At 37.0% G+C, this 15,527-nt stretch overlaps 1 protein-coding gene across 1 annotated transcript; it reads right to left on the bottom strand.

Annotated features, from left to right (window-relative positions):
* Window positions 1–14,568: 14,568 nt before the first annotated feature.
* LOC130720664 (uncharacterized) lies at window positions 14,569–15,477 on the bottom strand. The gene is made up of 2 exons (XM_057571342.1): window positions 15,306–15,477; window positions 14,569–15,085 (listed from the first exon to the last, which is right to left on the bottom strand). Exons 1-2 carry the CDS (start codon window positions 15,405–15,407, stop codon window positions 14,723–14,725), a joined length of 465 nt encoding a protein of 154 aa, XP_057427325.1. The 5' UTR covers window positions 15,408–15,477; the 3' UTR covers window positions 14,569–14,722.
* Window positions 15,478–15,527: the final 50 nt, after the last annotated feature.

The following is a 15,527-nucleotide window of genomic DNA, read 5'->3' as shown; positions in this document are numbered from 1 at the left end:
TTTAAAGATTTGTGTTTGAGTGGGGTAAATACTCCCTTAACAATTTATTAGCACTTCCATTTTTCTAAATTTGACACCTCGAGCCAATGATAAATTGCTTTATTTTCCCTTTTAGGAATATAGTTTAATGCTATATGGTGTTATAAGCTTTTTGAACGTTATGTTATGGTGTATTCTACGGAGAGTTAATATTGGAAGAAATTTTAAATTTGAGTTCATTCCTTCATTATAAAAAAATTTAAGTTCATGCATAAACTCATTTTCACTACATGTGTATCATTTAAATGTGTTTATATCTAAATTAAAGGCTACATATTACGCATTAATATCATTTAGGAATTACATTGAAGTTATAAATTAAAAATTATATTCTTGACGTAGCACTTCATTTTTATTGTGACATAAAAGAACTGAAAATATATTAATTCAAAAATTAACAAAATGAACTAAAATTTAAGAAGAAAAAAAGATTAAAATGTTATTAAAATCAGTCTTAATATATGTATAAAAATAGTGGTTACATAATTTAGGAGTTATATATAATTTTTTATGAAGGTAGGAGTTATATGGAAGTTAAACTTAAAGATTGAATTTAAATCTCACTTCAAAGTGTCTAATAATGATACAAAAATAAACAATATAATCCCTGAACAAAAACCTTTATACTTCTTCAATTTTTTTTTTGTTACAAATGGAAAGGGAAAAAACAACAGAAACAGGCTACATGATTACATCTTGGCACAAAAGAGGAACAACCACAGTGGGGGGAAGATTCCAAATTTTCCACTCCCAACCTTCACTAAGGGCAAGCTTTGCGAGTATACCCGCTTACATACTTCTTCAATTCTATTCACATAAGCTTACATACTATTATATAGAAGTTTTTTAAAAAATTATTATTCTTAACATGGTGCTTCATTTTATTTATAAATTAAAAACATAAAACTCAAGAATAAATTAATTTAAAAATTAACAATGTAATTTAAAAAGGGAAATTGATTAAAATTTTATTTAAATAATTCTAAAACCTTCATATTAGTTATATATCTATTAATCAACACATTAAAAATATAAGTATAAAAATGGTGGTTACATTATATGAATTAATATCATGTAGGAGTTATATAGAAGTTAAAATTTTAAAATATTAAAGAATATTAAACAAACTAAACACTATCGAGTTGAGACCAAGATCTTAAAGAAACTAAACCGTAAAATAAATAAATAAAAAGAAAAAAAAAGAAAGATCGGACGAAAAAACAACTACCAACAACTGATAACATCGCCAAATAATTGCGCTTCTACAAAACAAAAATAAACACATGCATCACAAAAAAAGATCCAAACTTATATTTTCTTATATCTAAATTTAATTTGTTCTTTTAATTCATAAATATCTTTTAGTAAGCATAAAAAATAACATAGATTTTAAAAATTTCACACGAAAAACAAATATGAATAAAAAATGAAAAATAAAAAATATCACGAAGGAAAGGTATTCTAAGATTAATTAATTGGTGTATATGTTTGTTTTTTAGTTTTGTCCAATTTTAAATTGCAACAATTTTTTCCAAAATGATAGGTCAAGTTGTAAGAGTTATGAAATATATAAGTTGGGTGAGGGAGGTCCATAAATCAATCTCTGGAATGTGTAATTTATCTTTCCGATGTAAAAAAATTTGCAACAATTCCAATATAAAAGGAAAGTTAAATGCACTTTAATTCAATTAATGTGAGAATTTGAAAGATTGGTATTATAATATAAACATCTTACAGGGTAGTTGATTTTTGTGAACATACAAGTAATAAACATCTTAATAACCTCAAAAAAAAAAAAAACACTTATGATTATTGTACACATTATCATTTACATGATACTTGATTTTTTTTAAATAAAAATAAATTATTTGGGTTACAAAAGAAAAAGAACTTTAAAAATATAATCTAAAAAAATGTAATAAGAGAGTGCAAAGTAATCTAAAATTAATAAAAGTAAAAAAGGGAAATTTAAAAAAAAAAGTGCAATTTGGATTTATCATAAAATACATTACAAAAACATTATTTGAAAAAAAAAAGTTTAAGACACTGAACTTTTTTACTTATCATTGTGACATGGAGATATCACATTTTGATATTTTTTTATGTTATCATATGGGACATAAAGACGTAAAATATTGATAATTTATTTACTTAACATATGTCACACGAGATGTCACATTTTGATAATTTTTTACTTTATTATAGAGGCCATAGAGTTGTAACATTGGATGGATCAACTTATATATGTTGGGGTTAGTTTTTTTCTTAGGTGGAGATTTTTTAAGAAAGTAATTAACCCACGTTCACTTGCATTTTTAACCCTATGTGCTGTTTGTGAATGAGAGTGTACAATGATGTCCAAATTGCTGAATTTTTAACTCTGAAGTCCTCAAATTTGAATGTCCAAGCTGCTGAATTTTCTTTTGTGTCCAATATTGATATAAAAAAATTATCAATCGAGCATTTAGTTGTTTTAATTCATAAAATATTAAAAAAAAACACACAGATTTAAAAAAACACACAAAAAAATAAAAATGAATATCCCCGTGCATCGCACGGGTAAAAGTACTAGTACCTTCATATTTATGGGGTTACGCCAAGCACTTTGAAAAGTAGGTTGAACTTGGTTAATTTATTTTCGGATGCACGTTTTTCTAAAGCATTTAATTTCATTTTTAACACAACTTTAATACAAATACACACTAATTATGATTTTGTTATGTAAAATGAACGAGTTTAATTGGCTCTCATCATAGTAAAATTGTAAAGAAAAATACTGACATCACTCATTTTATACTTTTTTCAACATTGATCTTTCAATGATATTAGGTAGGCTTAAAGTATGAGTTTCATTTTCAATTTAATAGAACTTACATAATTTTTAACAAATTAATAATAATGTTGAAAAAGAAAGTGTTAAATATTGTTAGCACACCTCTAATTATAAAATATACATAGGATTAAAGAAACACTGCAGTTTTACTCATGGCATGATCGAAGGAACTCAAGTGACTTATTCATGTGTTTGGTCACGTTTATGTGCCACAACACACAGATTTTCATTAAATATTTAATTTAATTTCAAGTGTATCATTAATAACTAAATTAAATTAGTCAACAAAATTGCGAAATTAAATTAATAATAACTGTTAAAACAATAACTAAGGAAAACCTAGGGGCTTATTTCGTATGCCGTATTATGCATTATTGTATAAGCTTATACAATACATTATGAACTTATCTATTGTTTAGTGCTAACATTGTATTGTATATTTGTATAAGCTTATCCATCAACCCACTCTTATACATCAAAATGATGTATTATTTAATCCACCATGTTGGTAATGGATAAAGGCTGATAAGATTTGACGTATAAACCACCATCACCACCACCTTCCACTGCTTCCACCATTCGCCCTCCACCACCACTACCGTGACCACCACTATCCTCCACTGTCGCTGCCACAAACACCACCACCCTACGACCACCACCACCACCACCCACCACAATTACCATCGCTGACACCACCACCGACGTCGGCGCTGTAACACCCCCTTTTTCCCATTGTTTTATTTAAAAACGTTTATCAGAGTTTAAAAACATATCAAGGGAGTATTACACTTCTTCACGAAAACTCATTAAAATTAACACTGATTGTGTTTGAAAATTTATAAACTCATATGGTTTTCAAAGAATGAATCATTCGTGCCAATAAAAATTCTAAACCAGCCAGATAATCCTAAGATGTATAAAATCACTTATTTAAATAGGTTTGTCTTCCATGACATTCCAATAAAATTCATCATACTCAGAACTGAATTTCATAAGCACTTCGGCCATCAACAGTACGACATCGCTCTAATTTAGAAAATCATTCAACAACTTTCATAAGGAGAGGTTATAAAATCCTCTCAACAGAAATGTAAAAGTAACGTAATATATATACCTAGTGTTACAATACATAGCAAGACACTTATCTTATTATAATAATAATAGCATAAGCTAAGACTCTCCGAAGCTACTCCTCATGAGTCACATCTCTACCTCCAATACCTGAGCGATGTCGCATAGAACATCATTCCAACAGAAGGGTAAGAACTTACATTGTATAAAATATAGCATAACAAAGAGAAAGTAAACAATTCAGATTCTGCCTTATAAAATCTTCACCTTTTCTTTAAAATCTAAGTAATTATAATATTTTCTCTCAAGACAGTTTCACAATTCTTATTAATGTTTCGAAAAATTATAAGCTTTAAGAAGAATAATAATTCGACTTTACCACAACAACAAAACAATTCACCAAACACATAAAACCATTGAAAACGTGAAACTTAGTGCGTGAGACTCTAATATATGCATGTGGTACCAATTGTTAACCTTAGCGGTATGACCGCGTCCACTCCAGACAGTTAACCACCAATGAAGTCCACTCCAGACTTCCAGAACCACTCTAGTTTTGGGACAAGCCCCAATTTTCCGAGGAAAACCGACACGTTGCCTCTTGACTAAATGAAGTGTATTTCGTGCAAAAACTCATAAATTAAAACATGCAATTTGAGACCACTCCAGCCCCAAATATATAACATATTTTCTCACCAGATTCCATAACGGAAATCACACCAAAATTGCACAAAATAACACTTCAATATAATTATCAAATCATTCACTATTCCATCGACAAACTAGCAACACAAAATCATCAAATGTCCACATCAATTACCAAAACCAATTCCAGAAATACGCAGAAACATAGCAAACTTGCAGATAATTCTGGTACTAAAAGAGCAGTCCAAAAATTATGAAAATTTTACCAAACATAGCCTTATACTTTAGCTTTCATATAAAATTGGTTTCACCCAATTTGGAATTCCATAGAGAGAGTTATGTACTCTACAGCACAGGCTGTTAGGGTGTCTGCGAGCAAAAACAGAGTGAACTTGTAGATAATTCTGGTATTGAACCAGCAATCCAAAAATTATGAAAATATTATCCAATATAACCCTATGAGTTAGCTTTCATACAAAATTGGTTTCACTCAATTCGGAATTATGTAGAGAGAGTTATGCTCTCTACAACACAGGCTGCTAGGGTGTCTGCGGGCAGAAACAAAATGAACTTGCAGATAATTCTGGTACTGAACCAGAAATCCAAAAATTATGAAAATATTACCCAACATAACCTTATGAGCTATCTTTCATACAAAATTGGTTTCACTCAATTCAGAATTTTGTAGAGAGAGTTATGCTCTCTACAGCACAGGCTTTTAGGGTATCTGCGGGCAGAACAGAACCCAATTTTCCCCAGAACCTCAATTTCGCTCAAAATCAATTTTGCTCACCACATGTTAACACTCAACACAGTCTCTCAGTTCTGAATTTTCAAAGAAGTTGGGGGGTTCCTTCATGTTAAACTCAACCTCTGTTATACTACAATTATACAAGGTAAATTCAAACCCTTACCTTCTATGACACTGGTACAAAGCCTCCTAGACCCTTTTCTTCTTGAAGATCAAATTCTAGGTTTTCTTCTCTTTTCTCCTCTCCTTGCTTTTCACGTGTTCTCTGCTAACTTCTCCAATTCTCCAATTCTGATTTCTCTCATTCTAATTCACTCCTAACCCTTAAATAGTCTTACAATGGGCCCCACTCCCAACTACTCACTATAAAATCTAAAACTCTTATTTATCTATATCACATAATCACTTAATTATCTAATTAAATCACTTAATGACCTTATTATGTAATTAAATCACATAAATTATCAAATTACCATATAGCATAATAATAATTAAAATAAAATAATAAATAACTTAATAACGAAAAGTGGGGTGTTACAGGCGCCACCACCGACACCGCCACCCACCCTACTGCCACCACGACCACTTTCCTCCTCCACCATCACCACCCTCCTCCGCTGACACCACCACCGCCATCGCTGTCGATACCTTCATTATCCATCCTCCACCACCACCGCCACCATCACCACCACATTTCATCGCCACCCCCACCACCCCCACTCCACCACCACTTTTCCACCACCAGCACCATCTTATCGCCTCCAGAACCATCGTTCCCCTCCATCACCACCACCACCACCCTACCGCCACCAACACCGCTACCAACACCGTACTTCCATCACAACCACCGTCTTTCTCCACTACCATTACAACCACCACCCTACCGCCGCCACCACCACCACAACGTCGACAACACCACTGCTTTCGCCTCCACCATCGACACCACCACCCCAACCACTGCGCTACCGCTAACATCACCACCAACATCCTACCGCCACCACCAATACTGCTACCACCCTCCACTATCACCACCTTTTCCAATTCCACCACCACTACCCCCACCACCACCACCCTCCACCACCACTGCCACCACCACCGCCACTGCTATCGCCACCACGCTCCACCACCACTGTTGCCGCTACCTTCCACCACTGCCACCATGGTCGCTATCACCACCACTATCGCCACCACCACTATCGCCACCAAATTATTCAGTACATGATGAAATGCTTTATAGTATTAAAATTTTATCAGGTCTAATCCTATCAGGTCTAATACAATCAGACCTTATACTATGAGACCTTATATTATACAACATACCAAACGGGCCCTATATCTCTTTTTCTTGCAATCCATTAGAAATTCTTAGTTACAATATTCCCAATCCACCCTAAAGGGAAAAATCCAACGCATTTTATTCTTTCTCTTTTGGATTCAGTCAACCACGCTTCTTTAATGGCGCCTCAAGTCTTAAGTGCATGTTTGGTTTGGCTTAATAGTAAATGCACATGTGATTTCACGTATTCCAAAATACTAATAGAGAAGTTAGAAGTTGTCACGTTGAGTTTAACGTGGATCGAAGAAACAAAAAATGAACACGTTAGCTTTAACGTGAATGCACATTGAATTTCCAACTTCTCAATTCGATACAAACACATACTCCCTCCGTTCCTGATCTTTTGTTGTTTAAGGTTATGCACATTGTTTAAGAGTGCAATCATTGATATATTTGTTGACATAAACACCCCTATTTAATGTTCTCTTATAGTGAAGAGAGAGAATAATAGTTATTGGTTAAGAAATTTGTTATGATTTTGATTGGTGAAAATAAGAGGTGGTAGGTGAGAGGTATAGTATTAAATGAGGGTATATATGGAATAAATTGAGAAGAAATGCATTGGATTTGTAAAACAACAAAAGTTTTGGAATTTAGGCCAAAAGTTAAAACAACAAAAGATTAGGAACGGAGGGAGTAATTTACTAGCTTCTCAATACGACACTTCAATCTTTTAACAAAAAACCATCACTAAATGGGATGTGATTCCCACTTTCCTTCTCTTAGTGAAAAGAGCCTTATTGGAATTGAGTCTTATTGCATCATTCCTATAACTTCTTGTTGCTCAATAATTGAACTGAACTTTTATGAGCAAGCAGTTATGGTAATAGAAATCGATTTGCATAATTTTTTCATAAACGATGCCAGTCTTTTTTTCTAGAATCTAAGCAGAATAAGACCCTGACCAAATGCTACGTAATGTTGAATGTGGTTGAGAACACAATGAGGTAATGTAAATTTGCAGCTGTTGAAATACCTATAAAACGTACTCTGATGCTCAAGACATCTTTAGATCAAACAGAGAATATTCAAGTCTAGAAGAACAATGAATAAGCAAAACGAGTAACGCTTAACTTACAATTGATCAAACCTTTATATATACTAGTCAAAATCAAATGATCAATAGTAAAAATGCTATATCTTTTGTCAGCTTGTCATCCGGTGGTATTGAGATGTTAACCTTTGCTCATACATACTTGACCACAATCTAACAACTTAACCTAATGTAGAACTTGTTGGGTAGAAGAGTGGAAGTTTTGCAATTTGTCGCCGACCAACTTAATAGTCATTGGTCGTGTAATAGAACGATATTGGGTTGGGTAAACACTTGTCTTCTTTTATTCTTTTGACCTTAAACTATTTTTCTGGCCTAAACCTGGAACCATATTTTTATCCATACATGTAACCTATTTAACAGTACTATGTCATAGTTCATACTCTCAACCCAGAACGATAAGTCCAAAGTATGGTTTGTTTCTCTTTTTCTCACGGTCTATGACCAAAAATAAAAATCGATGAACCCAGCCCAAAACTTTCTTGTACTAGCTTTCCTAATAGCTTAATAATTTTCAATTTTTCTTCTCTAAAATTAAAATTTTTAAAGAATTTTGCCAAATTTTTTTGGCTCAATCTATCTATCTATATAATATACTAAAGGAAATTTTTTTTCCTAGAATGTTTTGCCACGTGGCACCCCCATATCATCCCAATTCCCTTCAAAACAAAAAAACCCTATATATAAAAAAAACACAATTCTTAAAAATAATGAAATTAGGCAACAAATAATAATTTAATTAATTGGTTACAACTTTTTTTTACTTATATTTTCACGAAATAATAAAAATTCTATTTTAACACTTGTTCTATGAAATTGCTTTGCAGATATTCTCTCTATAATTGCAATGCTTTGCTGCTTCACTATTTTGTAAGGGAACATCACAAACCTTTGTTGTTTTCTTCCTTGCATGTTGTGTTTGTACTCTATGTTTTCTTATTTTGGTTTGGTCATGGAATCTGCATAGCAATAATATATTAGTTTGTTTTTATTGATTGGGACATTACATTTTTGTGCCCTTTTCAGCGCTTCTGACAAGAACCTAAAACTCTCATGAGGTGGAGTTTTGTGTCCTATGGAGAACGAACATGATCAATTTGAGGTAAGTTGTGAGATTTCAATTTATCTTTGATTTTTTGTTTTTCAAGTTACATCTTATAATTCCATCTCGAAAAATAATGATTAATTCATCAACGTGCCCTGTGTAGGCCGTAATACTTTTAGTGTGAGGACATAATTCCTCTAACCCCTCTCTGTAGACTATTTTTCTCTGAATCTCTCTCGGCCCATTCTTAGGGTTTGGTTGGGTGGTCGCTGCGCCGCCAACCCCTGTTTCCATCTCGCTAGTTCCTTTCTGATTTCCCTCACCTTTGTTTCCTTCTTTGGCGTTTCGTTTTTGTCTTGTCTCGGGATCACAACGAAGATCTTCCTTTCTCCTTCTATGTAGCAGCGGTCGTTGGACACCGTCGTGCTCTGTCCTTTCTCACCAGCTTTCACGCTCTTTCGAGTCAGTTTCGCGGCTGCTCTGTCGGCCGTTCGTGCCTCTTGTCTTGGTTGCGGCTTGTTCGTGCGTCCCGTTTTCAGATCTGAGATTGCGCTGGCTTCCTTTGACCGTTGGAGTGAGTAGTGACAGCGAGAGATGTGATGGGAGTTCCTTCAACAGCCTTTGTTTGTCCTTTTCACTAGGAGTCTGTTTTCGAATAGGGTGAAGGAAGAAGCCAGTTCCCTAAGGTTTTGTTCTTGGGACGTCAACAAATCAAGGAGTTTTTCATCAGCAATTTCAGCGTAGAAAGAGGGAAGAGACAAAGGATGTAGCTGGATAGAATTTTTGGATGGTCTTAAGTCCATAAACACAGGGTACTAGCCGGGAAGTCTTTTGGCTGGGGAAATATAACAAAGTTTTTGTGGGAAAAGGACTTTGTCACCACAAAGCACATCCATCTTGCAGAGCAACATGGAAGAAACACTACTATTTATCTTCGCCGCTACTGCTGATTCTAATGCTGCTCTTGCTTGGTGCTTTCATTTTCTCGGGTTGTTTTGATGTTAGGTGGGCTTTGGATTTTTTTGGGCTTTTGCTCTTAGGAGTCTGGCAGTGGTGGTAGTAGGCTTGTGTCAGTGGAAGCTGGTGGGGTGTGGTGAAGCTATTTGGCTTTTGTGTGGATGTTGGTCCCCATTCCTTGCTATGTGTAGATCGTTCGTTGTGGCTACGGTCGCCTTCCGGCTCCAGCGTCTTGCTTTATGCATGGTTTTGGATGGGTGATCGTCTTTTGTTTCGTTGCTACGGGGTTGGAGGCTGTTTTAGGAGCATGGGCAAGCATTGATGTCTTTTGTGTTTTTATTTTATCTTGGTTTACATGTTTTAGCTCTATAGCGTGCAGGTTGGTTTTATGTGTTGGGGTTTTTTGTATGCTCTTTTTGATTGATCTCTGTTGCAGGTGTCGAGCGGCTTGTTTTCATTCGATTGTATTTGTTGCCGTTTTCGACTATTTTAGAGATCTTTTCTAGAGGAGCAATCGCGTGGGGTTTTACTAGGTTTTTAGCACGCTCTTGTGCGTGAGGGTTCCTTGGGAGGTTTTTGCTATATGAGCTTATCTTTGTAGGTATTGTACCCATGTTGAGAGAGGTTGTTTCTCAACATTTCTTATCTCTCTCTCTCTCTCTCTCTATATATATATATATATATATTATTTTTTTTTTCATCTTTCAAAAAAATAATATTTTTAGTGTGACTCTGGATCATTCATTGGTTTTTCTATAAATCATATTAAGTTATATACTATGTATTAAATTGAACTATTTTTTTTTTTTGGAGAAACCAAATATATGAAAAGAAGAGGCAAAAACCTCAGGGGAATACAAAAGAGTTAGAGTACAATAAAGAAACAAGGAGACAAATAATGAAACTAGCCTAAGGGAGAGACAAACCAGAGCACAAAGAAAGGAAAACAGAAACCAGAAACAACAAAAAAAGCTACAAAAGGGACCCAAGAGGAAAATCAAAGCTGGCTGGCGCGGAAAGGCCATGAGGGACTTCAACCTCACAGCAACAAAACTGCTCACAAGCCAAGGGAACAGCAGGAAACAGTAAAATAAACACTGCTACAACATCATTAATATCATACATTTCCACTAAAATCATGAGAGTTGTCAAGGAAAACCTAGAGATTTTCAATCCTAGAGTAGCCATCTTTTGCCAATTTGTCAGCTTCGCCATTACCTTCGCAGAAGATGTGTTGAATGCCCACTCAATTGACAACACTCATCAGATAATCAATGTGGTTGAGGTCATTGAGGAGAGAAATCGGTCTTCTACCCTGAGAGAGGACCCAATCGATAGCAATCGTAGAATCACTTTCGAGGAGAACATTACTCAGCATGAACTGCTGGCAGAATTGAAGAGCAGAGAGGATAGCCTTAACCTATGTAGCCAGACCACCTCTGGAAGGTAGTGGATTCCCACCAGTCTTCAACCAGCCGTTGAACTCAGCATCCAGTAGCCATGAATTATAAAAACGGAAAGGTCTAGGGCTGAAATTAACCGTTCCAACAACAAGCAGGATGGGACGGTGATCCGACAGACCCCAATTCTCAGCAATTTGATGGCAGCCTTGGAACAGAAGCATTGCCTCTTCATTCATCAGCCATCGATCGATGCGGCTCCATAACCCCCCATTTCTATCGTTGTACCATGTGAAATTAGATTGTTCCAAGGGTAGATCCAGAAGAAGGGTCTCATTCACGAAATTAACCATGGTTGGATCAGCCTCTACATTAAAACTAGACCTTTCCCCACGATTTAAGGTAGCATTAAAATCACCTCCGACCACGGAAGGACCGACCTAGTTATAAACTTTGGTCTTCAGGGAATTGAAGAAATCGACCCTTTCTGTGTTAGAATTTGGCCTATAGATGTTTATTACCTGGACTGATTGACCGCTCCTGATCATTTTCATCACCAGACCCAGGATCCTTCCCTCCTTGGAGACATTCTCCACAGAGAACCAATAACTGTTCCACATCGTAATTAGGCCGCCAGAAGCTCTAATAGCTGGCACAAAGTTACAATCGAGATTCAAGAAATTGGCAAAATTCCTGATTTCCTTCTCCCTGTTGGCACCCAGTTTGGTCTCCTGTAGCATCACTAGGATTGGTTGGACCTTCTTAAGAGCGTCCTTTACAGACCTTCGTTTTTCAGCACCACCAAGGCCTCTGGTGTTCCACGACACCAATTTCCCTCCCTGCATCAGGGATCAAGAGTGAGGACAGATTTGTTGAAGGTCATCCACAATCCCTTCCTCCGCTAGCCAGTCAGGACCGTTAAATTGTAGACCCAGACGTTTCCCCAAGGCCCAGGCTTTCTTGGCCCTGGTTGGGTAGCCTTTGGGACGCAGGTTGGAGGGGGAAGCAGGGGGCGCAACAGAAGAAATCGGAAGAGAGGAGGGAGGCGAAGCAGAGCTGGAAGGAAGCTGGGGAGGGAGGAGAGAGGAAGGAGAATGAGGGAGTTTGTGAGGCCTACCTCTGCCGCGCCGAATAGTTTGGGAGATAGGGGAGAAAAGAGGAGGCGACAAAGCTTCGCCAGACGAAGATGGAAGGAGGGAGCAGGCAACAACGGGAATGGGCAGGCAGGAGAAAGGAACCAGGTTGTGAGGTTCGAGGCCCACCAAAGGTTGAGGGAAGTTTGGCCCTACGTAGGAAATAAGGCACTGATAAAAAAGTTGAGTTTTTGGCTCCAAAGACTAGAAGAGGGTACTACACCCACCGTGTAAATAAACGAAAGAGTTGACTTCCATAAATGGTGGCCTAGGTCACGTGATGGCTGCCTCAAGGATCTCGGAGGGAGGACCCCTCTGACCTCCGTACCTACCCGAAGCAAAATGTCGTTATCCAGGCACACATGAACATAGTTGCTAACGTCCTTGACATCTGACATCATTTTGAAAAAGATACTAGGAATGGTAGGCCTATTACCCTGCTGATTAAAGGTGAATTGATACCCCCCAAATGAGGCACCGCCAGAGGCAAAATCGCTCCGCCATCGTCTCCGGCGACACAAGAGCGTTCAACAACCACCGGCACCTCTGAGTCAATGGATTCCATTTCTTCCGAGCTCCACGATTTGGCAACCACTGTCGAACCGGATGGAAGGTGATCATCGATGGAAGAAGAATCCGAGTTGAAAGCCATGAGACCAGAGTTTTGAATGTTGGTGCAAGGACTAACAGATATTTCGATGTCAACTCTCTCCCCCTCAAGCGATGTCGTCACCATTCGGTTTTGGGAGGAAGGGACCGAAGAACAAATGATAATCCGAGCAACGTCAGATCGCGTCCTCTCCTCCGTGGCTAGATCCATGCCCACATACGTACCAAAGAGCGCAGCTAGTGACCTAAAAAAGGTTTCATCCCATGCTCTTATGGGTACATTCCTGAGTGTCAGCCAGAGAAAGTGACGATAGGGCGTGGAGCTTAATCTAGCTGGGTGGAAGGATTCAAAATTGTGGGAAAGGGAGCCATAGTCTTCCCTCGTCAAAAATTTATTGAGATCACCTCTGTTCCTGAACTCCACCGCAACTTCTTTCGAACCCATTGCAATCACTTTGATATTCCTGGCTCCATTCTCGTCAAGGAGGGTAACGAGACCCTCAATATCAGAGGTTTCTCGTAAGGATGCAATGACAGTACATTCCACACGCTCCTTAGCTTCCTCTGTGGCTGAAAAACTCAGCTCTGCTTTCTAGATCTTCTCCTTCTGACTTTTTGGTTGCCAAACTAGTTTGTGCTTGGCTTCCCTGCCAGCGTTTCCGTTGGCCCACAGCTTGTTGTTCCGTGACATTAAGGGATATTTGGCTGCACCAAGCTTAATTTTAACTCCATTTAAAAGTGACCCCTAATACTCCTTGATGGCTAAAAGTGCTTCCCTTTCGTAAACGAATCTGACGAAGCCAAACTTTGTTCTCCTATCTGGTTTTTTCGTCCTTGGAACGTAGACCCCTTCAATGGAATCTGCTTTTGAGAAGAAAGATCTGAGATGATGATACTGAGTTCTCTCACTCAGACCATCCACAAAAACTGTGTGGCCCTTTGATATGTTTGCAAGAGGTTTGGTACCGCCATTTATGTGCCTCCCATGGTTACGGTTTAGGTCCCCCCCGACATGACGAGGCCTTGATGGACCTGCATTATTATCACGTCTCCATGAATCTGTGTTACGAGCGTCACCGTAATAATTAGGTTACTTTTTTGGCCCTTTACTTAGAGAGAAGGAGGAGTCTCTCTCTCTAGAAAACCTCTGCATTACGTTGTTTATCCTTAATTGAATTTTGTCCTGTTATTATTAAATTAAATTGAACTATATTATGAAGTATATATCAATTAAATTTTAAATTGACACTACCAGAAAACAGTCAATTAGCGACGGACCAAATCGGTCGCTAAATGGGCTAAATCGGTCGCTAAAACCGTTAGCGACCGATTTTGCGACTGATTTTTGCTGGTTGGTATTTCACTCGTCGCTAAATGTTGCGACCGATTTAGCGACCGATTTAGCGACGGACTTGTAGCAACCGATGTAGTGACGGAATTTAGCGACTGAATTAGCGACAGAATTTAGCGACTGCATTAGCGACGGAATTTAGCGACGGAATTCAGCGACGGAATTAGCGACGGAATTAGCGACGGTTTCAGCTATAATATAGCGACGGAATTAGCGACAGATTTAAAAAGTTAGCGATGAGTTCAGTGACGGTAATAAATATAAAATTAACAAAAATAATCAGTTTTGTGACAGATTTTTTTAGTGTTAAAAATATGAATATAACCATAATCAACATTGAATCATCACAAAACACACAATCTTAACATATCCACCTAAATTCATCACTGAATCATCACAAAAAGTATACCATGAACTACTTAAACTAGTCTAGTAGATTACTATTACATTAAACATAGTCTATTACATTAAATATAGAAACAAAGCTTGACAAAGTTTTCATGGAAAAGCACCAAGATCCTCCTCATTCTCTGACTCATCAGTTTCTAACTCCTCTTGATTTGGGGTTGGCATTGGTGGTTGTTGCATCCTTTCTTCCATCATTTGTTTTACCATTCTTTGAGTCTCCTCCATAATAGTGTTTCTCAATTGATCAAATTCTGATCTTCTTACCCATTCAGATGATGAAGAACATGAGCCATGATATTGTTTATTGATAACAGTGGACTCCAATCCCAACCCATATATTCTACCCTTTTTCATGCCAGCCACATCACGCCACACATCTAGCTCATTTGGCGGAGGAAGATTTTGCTCAGATGCTCTTTGCGTCCTATCTTCCATTTCACGCACATATGCACCCTGTTAGCAAGAATTAATTACAATAAAATCAACCATGAATTCTCTTTTACAATACCTAACCTACATTTACCATAATTTCAAGCACAACCTTGTATGAGAAACAAAGACAAAAACACTAAAAATGTCACAAGAGCCCAACCAATCCATAAATATTTGTCCTATAGACCAGTCCAATGCAATTCATGTATACTAAATTAAAGAAGAGTTTAGCATATCATACATCTACGTGCTCTGATTTCTTGTCCACAAATGTACCATCCTTGCGTTGATGTGTAGAGCGAAACAAGTCTAGTGGAGAAGGGTTGAATCCATTTTTCTTCATCTAAAACAAGTACCAAAAAATTAGGACAATATCATTTATATCTAAATTAAGAGAATACACTACAAGAGAAGAATCTTAACCAAATTGTTTCTATGTTGAGATGTTGTGATAGAGCCACCA

Source organism: Lotus japonicus, chromosome 1 (genome assembly GCF_012489685.1).
Source record: "Lotus japonicus ecotype B-129 chromosome 1, LjGifu_v1.2".
Classification (NCBI taxonomy): Eukaryota; Viridiplantae; Streptophyta; class Magnoliopsida; order Fabales; family Fabaceae; genus Lotus; species Lotus japonicus.
This window is presented reverse-complemented; position numbering and strand designations above follow the sequence as displayed.

Bases quoted from the DNA above. Each gene is read 5' to 3' on its own strand.
- LOC130720664 (XM_057571342.1), bottom strand. From the start codon at position 15,407: ATGAAGAAAAATGGATTCAACCCTTCTCCACTAGACTTGTTTCGCTCT. The intron at 15,086-15,305 runs GTATGATATGCT...TCTTGCTAACAG, and splicing joins AGAAATCAGAGCACGTAGAT to GGTGCATATGTGCGTGAAAT.